General features: G+C 42.5%; 1 protein-coding gene across 1 annotated transcript in view; it reads right to left on the bottom strand.

The window, feature by feature from the left end:
• The window catches only part of LOC143284975 (dynein axonemal heavy chain 3-like), a 198,196-nt gene that overhangs the window by 81,125 nt on the left and 107,071 nt on the right, over positions 1-10,000 (bottom strand). Inside the window, exons 38-42 of the mRNA XM_076592137.1 lie at positions 6,571-6,671; positions 4,687-4,801; positions 2,441-2,574; positions 1,047-1,316; positions 510-654 (exon numbers count right to left, since the gene is read on the bottom strand). Of these exons, the coding sequence (XP_076448252.1) occupies positions 510-654; positions 1,047-1,316; positions 2,441-2,574; positions 4,687-4,801; positions 6,571-6,671 (765 nt within the window). The remainder of the gene's footprint in view (positions 1-509; positions 655-1,046; positions 1,317-2,440; positions 2,575-4,686; positions 4,802-6,570; positions 6,672-10,000) is intronic.

Consider the following 10,000-nt stretch of genomic DNA (forward strand, 5'->3'; position numbering starts at 1 on the left):
ATCTATACTCATTTCTTGTAGGGGCCACAACACGTTGACAAAAAGACAGAAGAAAAAAAAAACTCCGACCCAAAACGATCGTCTCGATAGGGACACGGCTTTACCTGTGCCTTTTCCACAATGATGACCAAACCACAACCACCATCAACCTACACACTCATCGCACTAAACCAACAATCTACACTCATTTCATGGAGGGGGCACAAAAAAGCTGACAGAGAGACAACAAAAATACTCCAACCCAAACGATCATCTGGACATGGATACGGGTTTACCTGTGCCTTTTCCCCAATGCTAAATAAACCACAACCACCATCAGCATACACATTCATCGTATCAAACCATCCATCTACCCACCCCAAACGATAGTTTGGACAGGTACACGGTTTTACCTGTGCCTTTTCACCAATGCTAAATGAACCACAACCACAATCAGCATATACACTCATCGTATCAAACCATCAATCTACCAACCCCAAACGATCGTTTGAACAGGTACACGGTTTTACCTGTGCCTTTTCCCCAATGCTGACTGCCTGCACCAGACTGGTCCAGGTGTTCCAGGAGCCGTACTGCCTCTGGATGTACACGTGGTCATACACCGTGCCCTTCTTGGGGATCATCAGGGCACGGCTGAACTTCAGCTCCTTCGGTCTGACAACAAAATGGTTATGTCATATTTATTTCTGTATTTATTTATTTATTTGTCTATTTATTCACTGACTAGTAATAACACATTTTCCTTGTGTGTGTGTGTGTGTGTGTGTGTGTGTGTGTGTGTTGAAACTGCGATGCCAAGCTGTGAATTGAACAGGTGCAGGTTGGAAACACAAAGGACGACCAGAGATAAACTGAAGTGGAGAGAGACCTCAGCCATATCGACCTTTCATGCAACCCTTCCTATCCCCCCCCCCACACACCCCCCCCCCAAAACACACACACCTTCACCCCCCCCCCACACACACACACACCTTCCCACACACACCCACACACCAACCCAACAACCCCCCTTCCTCCCCCCCCCACACACACACCAGACAACAAACCTGGGATACTTGGCATTGTTGCCCTCCATCTCACACAAACTCTTGAAGAACTCGTCGAACTTGATGCGGGAGCGAGCGTCCAGGGTGGCGCCCACGGACCAGACGATGGCGAAGAAGAAGTGGGCGATGAGCAGGTTGGTCTGATCCTCCTGGAATGCCTTGTCCGACTTGGACAGCACCTTGGCCATGGGATCAGGGGCGTCCTCCGAGATCTCTTCCTCCTCTTCCATGAAGTCCTCCTCGTCGTCTTCGTCCTCCTTGCCTAGCTTCCTGTGGGGTGGTAGGGGTACGGTTTGGTTGGATGGGATGGTGAATATATGGAGATATACGTGGTCTTGTGTGTGTGTGCGTGTGTGTGTGTGTGTGTGTGTGTGTGTGTGTGTGTGTGTGTACAATACAAAAATACAAAATACGAAAAAAAACTTAAACACAAAATATGTAGTCAGTTTTTACAGGCCATTAGACCCATATGAACAAAGGGGTAGACAATAGCAACCATGTGACGTTCTAAGTGATTTGATATTCAAGCACGCACAATACATACAAATTACTGGAAGGAACATCTGATCTCAAGGCATTAGTTAATGTAAATTCCGAATTTGATGATCCTATCATCTGACAAGTCTGAGCACAACAACTGGACTTTGAAATTTGAAAAGAACCTGTACTGATAGAGGGGGATATATTTTTACACAAGGACTGTGTGCGTGCGTGTGTGTGTGTGTGTGTGTGTGTGTGTGTGTGTGTGTGTGTGTGTGTGTGTGTGCGTGCGTGTGTGTGTGTGTGTGAGTGTGTGTGTGTGCGTGCGTGTATGTGTGTGTGCGTGTGTGTGCGTGTGTGTGTGTGTGCGTGTGTGTGTGTGTGTGTGTGTGTGTGTGTGTGCGTGTGTGCGTTACTGAAGCCTACCTGAAGCCTCACTGAATGACATACGAAACCAATGACGAACGCCTGAAAGCAGCTGTCGGTTGCCTCTACTCATGTAGGCAGCCTGTTATGCAAATGACTCTGGTATTTGCAAAGCACTTGTGAGTTTGGTCTCTGACCGAGGATGCTGCAGCGCACGCATATACGTTGTTCTGTGTTGCAACGTGCACGTGTGTACGTGCGATGCTTGTGTGTGTGTGTGTGTGTGTGTGTGTGTGTGTGTGTGTGTGTGTGTGTGTGTCTGTGTGTGTGTGTGTGTCTGTGTGTCTGTGTGTGCACGTGAGCTGCAATGCCCATGTTCGTATCGCTTTGAATGCGCGCGTGCCTTTTGTACAGTCGTGTGTGTGAGTGTGCGAGTTCGTTGGTATCAGTAGTTGCAATTAAACGTGAAAGCTACAAACAAGCAGATAACAGGCAGGTAGACAGGCAAAAACGAAAGCCAGCAAGCAGCAAACACACAAAAGACGTACTTGACGTCCTCCAGAAGACACTCGTACAACTTGAGGGCGGAGGCAGTGAGGTGCATGGGATGGCAGGCCAGGATGTGCTGGCAGTACTTGCCCACGAAGTGAAGGCTGGGCGGCAGGATCCAGTCAAACAGCATCTGGAACACAGCACATCGTTAGTGTACTGTACTCTATGGAAATCCTCTGACTGTGATCAACACAGCACATCATAAGTGTACTGTACTCTATGGAAATCCTCTGACTGTGATCAACACAGCACATCATAAGTGTATTGTACTCAATGGAAATCCTCTGACTGTGATCAACACAGCACATCATAAGTGTACTGTACTCTATGGAAATCCTCTAACTGTGATGGGCACAGCACATCGTTAGTGTACTGTACTCTATGGAAATCCTCTAACTGTGATCAACACAGCACATCATAAGTGTACTGTACTCTATGGAAATCCTCTAACTGTGATCAGCACAGAACATCATAAGTGTATTGTACTCTATGGAAATCCTCTGACTGTGATCAGCACAGCACATCATAAGTGTACTGTACTCTATGGAAATCCTCTGACTGTGATCAGCACAGCACAGCATTTCAGTGAAGTACTCTATGGAGATCCACAAACTATGATCAACATAGCACATCATTACAACGTAGTGCTCTATGGAAATCCTCTGTAATCAGCGCAGCACATCGTTACAGTATAATATTATACGGATATCCTCTAACTTTGATCAATACAGCACATCGTTACTATAATTTATATTCTCCTCTAACTGTGATAACTGCGTGCTGATGACTGTGACAGGGATGTATCTGGTGGAATCCCAGAGAGCAGCAGAGGACAGAGAACGGTGGAGGAGAGTGGGGGTGTTGTATTCACAGGTGCCCCAACGACATGAACACAAGGGATAGGTGAAGGTGATGACAATGATTACTGTATATACTGTTGACTTCAAGTTAACATTTTAGTATTTCATGTTCACTCTGATTATTGCACGTGTAGCTTACACTAACATTGAAGCATTTTACGCCATCTACGTGTGTAGACATATTGAATGAAAATCAACTTCTCTCATTGAAGATAAAGATAGCTCCTGTATTCTTCTCCACCAAAGAAAACAAAATATGAATCAAATCACAAAACATTCTCCATCATCCAAGCAAACAAATTTGATTTTAAATCATAGCACGTTCTTTTTGTCCAAGCAACGAAAATGTGTTAAATATATCAAATTATAATTCTCTGTCTCTCAAGCAAACAAAATGCCAAATCATAAGCTTCGTTACTGAAGCGAATAAAGTGAATTAAATCACAATATATTCTGTAGTTCTCAAAGTGTGGATAGGCGATAAGAGAGTCATTCAAACAACATCTGCAGGACATCGTATCATGTTCTTCATCAGTAATCCGAACACAAAACCTGGGGAATGCAGTAAAACATACCCGAATAACATCTACAGCGAACCATATCACTCCCTTTGCGAACTAGTCGAGCACAATGTTTAGTGGTTTCCACTTAAATACTATCTGGAGCAAATCACAAATCAATACGTATCGCCTACTCAAGGACTGAATGTGGTGTCGCGATATAGAATATCAGCTCAAATATCAAACGATGGAAAACGCTTCAGAATTCTTCATGACCGAGTCCGAGCACAAAGTGTGCAGAAACAACTGACGCCGATTGTGTAATGTCGATAGCTCGGTCAGACTACGGACAAGACGGCAATACCCAATCACATGTGAACGAATCAAACTGGGTGTTTTGTTAATGGTGGTGGTGGTGTTTGTTTCCTTGTTGTCTGGTGGTTTTGCTTTTTCGTTGCTGTTTTTGTTTTGTTTTGTTTTGTTTGTTTGTTTTTTTGGGTTTTTTCTGTTTTTTTGTTTGTTTGTTGTTGTTTTTTAGGGTGGGGGATTGTTGTTTGGTTTTTATTTTTGTTTATTTTGTGTGTGTTTTGTTTTGGGGTTTTTTGTTTGTTTGTTTTTGTTTTGTTTTTTTGTCTTCTTTTCTTCGTGTTGTTTTCTAAATCTTTACTAGGTAGTGTCATATCTTTTACACTGATTTTGTTTGTTTTTTCTGTGTGTCTTGTTTTCTTGTTGCTGTTTTTCAATGTTTACCAGATGTTGCCATATCTTTTGCACTGACGCGAGCTAATGACCGACACAGAGCAATGAGTGTAACGTGCACACCTTCTTTCTTCATGGTCACTGACTGTATGGAGAACGACAGACAGTACAGAAGATGCTGACCTTGATGACGTTCCGCTGATCCGCCGTGAGGAAGTCCGGCAGGCTGGTCTGCATCCAGGACACGACGAGCGGCTCCCACCCCAACTGCAGAGGGTCCATGTAGATCATGCCGCACCTGGAACACCCAGCCACCCGGCCACAGTGCAGGTGTGTGCTCTTCAGTTTCATGTCTATTCACACTGTGTGATTTTAGCTAAAGGGTTTAGGTCTGGACGTGAACATGAAACAACCACCCTGCATGCATGCACGAGGAATGGTGGGAACATGAATTCAAATACACGTACTGTGCGCGCACACACAATGCAATGCAACCAAACGTCAGGCAACACAACGCAGCGCCACGCGACACACGACACGTGCGCACGCACATACATACCCACAGCCACCCCCCACCCCCCCACCCACACACACACAGACTAGCATTGCATGAATTTTATATGCAGTCACCACTGTTTGTGTTCATGTGAACAGCGCCCTTGATCTCGCCAAACAATAAACGCAGTCCCCAGAGGGAGATGTCAGGTGACAGCCCTTCATTGAAGAGCCTATACATCAGCAGCAGTCAAGCATTCAAAACAACACTGACAGTTTCAGTTTCAGTTTCTCAAGGAGGCGTCACTGCCTTCGGAAAAAAAATCCATATACGCTACACCACATCCGCTGAGCTGATGCCTGACAGCAGCATAACCCAACGCGCTTGTCAGGCCTTGAGTGCATGCATATAATTATAATTGTGTACCTGTCAGGGTAGGTTTATGCTATATCATTTTACCAGAGGACAGCACGCTTACTGCCATGGGTTCTTTTTCAGCGCGCCAAGTGCTTGCTACACAAGCGACCTCGATGGGCGCAATAGCCGAGTGGTTAAAGCGTTGGACTGTTAATCTGAGAGTCCCGGGTTCGAATCACGGTGACGGCGCCTGGTGGGTAAAGGGTGGAGATTTTTACGATCTCCCAGGTCAACATATGTGCAGACCTGCTAGTGCCTGAACCCCCTTCGTGTGTATATGCAAGCAGAATATCAAATACGCACGTTAAAGATCCTGTAATCCATGTCAGCGTTCGGTGGGTTATGGAAACAGGAACATACCCAGCATGCACACCCCCGAAAGCGGAGTATGGCTGCCTACATGGCGGGGTAAAAACGGTCATACACGTAAAATCCCACTCGTGTGCATACGAGTGAACGTGGGAGTTGCAGCCCACGAACGCAGAAGAAGAAGAAGATTTATCGTCTCACCCGAATGACTATACGCCCGGTTTGATTTTCCAGTCAAACGCGGGAGAAAAGCGAGAGTGGGATTCGAACCCACACCCTCACGGACTCTGAATTGGCAGATGAGCGTGTTAACCATTCTGCCACCTTCCTCTGACAATGAAAACCAAGAACTACACTCACAATATCACAAAATAATTTATTGTCCTTAAAAGGAGATGCTTGGTCTGGTGGCACACAGTTAAATCCTATATAGTACAAATATAGACATACATAAACTATTCAACTCATTTGCATACGCTCAGAAGTACACAATCTCAGCCGCATCAGATATCCATGCGCCCGCCATCAGTCTCCAGTTCACACTCCGTTGTAAGAAATTACTAAAAACATGTAAAACGAACTTCAAATATAAACAAGTAGGGTACAATAACAAATAAGCCCGTAAATCAAGGAGAGTTTATAACATGAATATATAGTTAAATAATCAAATATATGAATAAATGACAACAACAATAACAATGATAGTGATAATAATAACAATAGTAATAATAATGACAATCGTTATAATAATAACATCAACAACAGTAATAGTAATAACAACAACAACAATTATACCACCACCACCACCACCACCACCAGTGACCACGGCCCCGAACCAGTGCTACCTGCTGACAGTGGCTGGAGAGGCTTGCTCCAGGTCCTGTGGTTCGAAGATCATGTTCTGCTTGCTGCTCATCTGGATGATCTCACCGCTCATCAGGCACAGCTGAAACACGGAGGGTGGGGACCGATAGCAGCGTCCTCTTCACAGACAGTGCAATCATAATGCTAGGTCAATTTGTTGAGTTATTATCGTCATCTTTACAGACAGTGCAATCATAATGCTATGCCTATTTGTTGAGTTATTATTGTCCTCTTCACAGACAGTGCAATCATAATGCTATGCCTATTTGTTGAGTTATTATTGTCATCTTTACAGACAGCACGATCATAATGCTATGCCTGTTTGTTGAGTTAGTATTGTCCTCTTCACAGACAGTGCAATTATAATGCTATGTCAGTTTGTTGAGTTATTATCGTCATCTTTACAGACAGTACGATCATAATGATATGCCTGTTTGTTGAAGTTATTATTGTCCTCTTCACAGACAGCGCAATCATAATGCTATGCCTGTTTGTTGAGTTATTATTGTCCTCTTCACAGACAGCGCGATCATAATGCTATGTCTATTTGTTGAGTTATTATCGTCATCTTTACAGACAGCGCAATCATAATGCTATGTTTATTTGTTGGGATAGCAGCGTCCTCTTCACAGACAGCACGATCATAATGCTGTATCTATTTGTTGAGTTACTATCGCCATCTTTACAGACAGCACGATCACAATGCTATGTCTATTTGTTGAGATAGCATCGTCCGCTTCACAGACATCACAAACATGACATGTTATGACTATTGTTAGGATAGCATCGTCCTCTTCACAGACATCACAATCATGATGCTGTGACTATTGTTAGGATAGCATCGTCCTCTTCACAAACAGTACAATCATGATGCTATGACTATTGTTAGGATAGCATCGTCCTCTTCACAGATATCACAATCATGATGCTATGACTATTGTTAGGATAGCATCATCCTCTTCACAAACAGCACAATCATAACGCTACGTCTATTTACTGGGTTTACATTGTGCTCTGCTGACTTAGGATATACAGTTTCAGTGAGGTGAGATGTAAAAGCGTGCGTACTGATCCATACACGCTGCATCACATCTGCTGTAAAAAAAAAAAACAACAACAAAAAAACAGGAGTAGGTGTCTGACCTACACCAAAGCCCAACCCACTAGTCAGGCCTTGAGAGCGAACCACAGGTTTGCATAAAACATTTGCATGAAACGAAATAGAATAAACAAATAAGTAACCAATACAAAGTTGTTGTTGTTGTTGTTTTAAACATTTGCATGAAACGAAATAGAACAAATAAGTAACTAATATAATGTTGTTGGTTGGGTTGTTGTTTTTTTTTATAAAACATTTGCATGAAACGAAATATAATAAACAAATAAGTAACTAATATAATGTTGTTGTTTTTTTATAAAACATTTGCATGAAACGAAATAGAATAAACAAATAAGTAACTAATATAATGTTGTTGTTGTTTGTATAAAACATTTGCATGAAACGAAATAGAATAAACAAATAAGTAACTAATATAATGTTGTTGTTTTTTTAATTGAAAGATACGTAGAAGGAAAATAATGGAAATGAAAGAAGAACGGGGACGATAGAGTTGTCCTCTCCACAAATAACACAATAATCGTAAAATATTCATTGTCAGATTTAAGCTGTGTTCTACTGACTAAATACCAGAAAACGAATAAAACATTCTGAATAATACACTTTGAACAAGGAGAAAAACACTTACTAAAAGATTAAAACAGCAGCACATGTAATCCAGATATCTACACAAGTGATGAACCAGTTGTATAATTGTGTATGTCTCGTGTACAATAGTTTGAAGGGAAATACAAGATGACTTGAGTGGTTGATGTTATTGGAAATCAAAATTGCTGTCATGCAGTCAAATATGACTATTACTGTCCATATCATTTCTTGTAATATTCGAGTTTTTGTCAACGAATTGTGTGCTATGATCACTAGTCAGTGATGTGCGACATTCTGGTCAGTATATTATTCACTGGAGACATTCCCCTACTTCCTCATTCTAATAAACAAATAAACGAGAAAACGGCACGCAGTGAATATCAAGCTACAACTGCACAAGTCTTGGCGTCATGTTATATGACATAAACCTCGCGACAAAATCTCACACAAACGTCTTTCTTGATTTCACTTTCCTTTAGGATCTTGTAGCCACGTAACAGTTACTGTTCTTTCATCGATCGACTTGGATACCTCTAAACCCTGGTGTGATCTTACTTTAGGTCGATCGCTGCATCGTCAGTGAGATGAATACTGTATAAAATGAAACCACTGCAATAACTTCGTTCGTGCAGCAACGATGTTGAAACGATTAACATCCGCTGTGTTGTAATAAAATGAATCAAGCCTAACAAAGCTTCATATCAATGGAATAAAATATCCGATGCAAAAAGAACTGGGGTAGGGGGGTACCTTCCTGTTGTCGTCCAGGACAGTGCTCATGTTCTCAGTCCAACGAACCCTTAGCAATGTTGATGCGACTAATGTCCAATGTGTTGTAATAAAATGAATCAAGCCTAACAAAGCTTCATATCAACGGAATAAAATATCCGATGCAAAAAGAACTGGGGTAGAGGGGTACCTTCCTGTTGTCGTCCAGGATAGTGCTCATGTTCTCAGTCCAACGAACCCTCGGCAATGTTGATACGACTAATGTTCAATGTGTTGTAAAATGAATCAAGCGTAACAAAGCTTCATATCAATGGAATAAAATATCCGATGCGATAAGAACTAGGATGGGGGGTACCTTCCTGTTGTCGTCCAGGACAGTGTTCGTGTTCTCAATCCAACGAATCCTTAGCAATGTTGATACGACTAATGTCCACTGTGTTGTGAAATTAATCAAGCCTAACAAAGCTTCATATCAACGGAATAAAATATCCGATGCAAGAAGATCTGGGGTGGGGGGTGGGGTACCTTCCTGTTGTCGTCCAGGACAGTGTTCATGTTCTCAGTCCAACGAACCCTCGGCAATGTTGATACGACTAATGTTCAATGTGTAATAAAATGAATCAAGCGTAACAAAGCTTCATATCAACGGAATAAAATATCAGATGCAAGAAGAACTGGGGTGGGGGGAGGGGTGGTACCTTCCTGTTGTCGTCCAGGACAGTGTTCATGTTCTCAGTCCAACGAACCCTCGGCAATGTTGATACGACTAATGTTCAATGTGTAATAAAATGAATCAAGCGTAACAAAGCTTCATATCAATGGAATAAAATATCCGATGCAAAAAGAACTGGGGTAGGGGGGTACCTTCCTGTTGTCGTCCAGGACAGTGTTCATGTTCTCAGTCCAACGAACCCTCGGCAATGTTGATACGACTAATGTTCAATGTGTTGTAAAATGAATCAACCCTAACAAAGCTT

This window comes from Babylonia areolata, chromosome 8, assembly GCF_041734735.1.
Source record: "Babylonia areolata isolate BAREFJ2019XMU chromosome 8, ASM4173473v1, whole genome shotgun sequence".
Classification (NCBI taxonomy): Eukaryota; Metazoa; Mollusca; class Gastropoda; order Neogastropoda; family Buccinidae; genus Babylonia; species Babylonia areolata.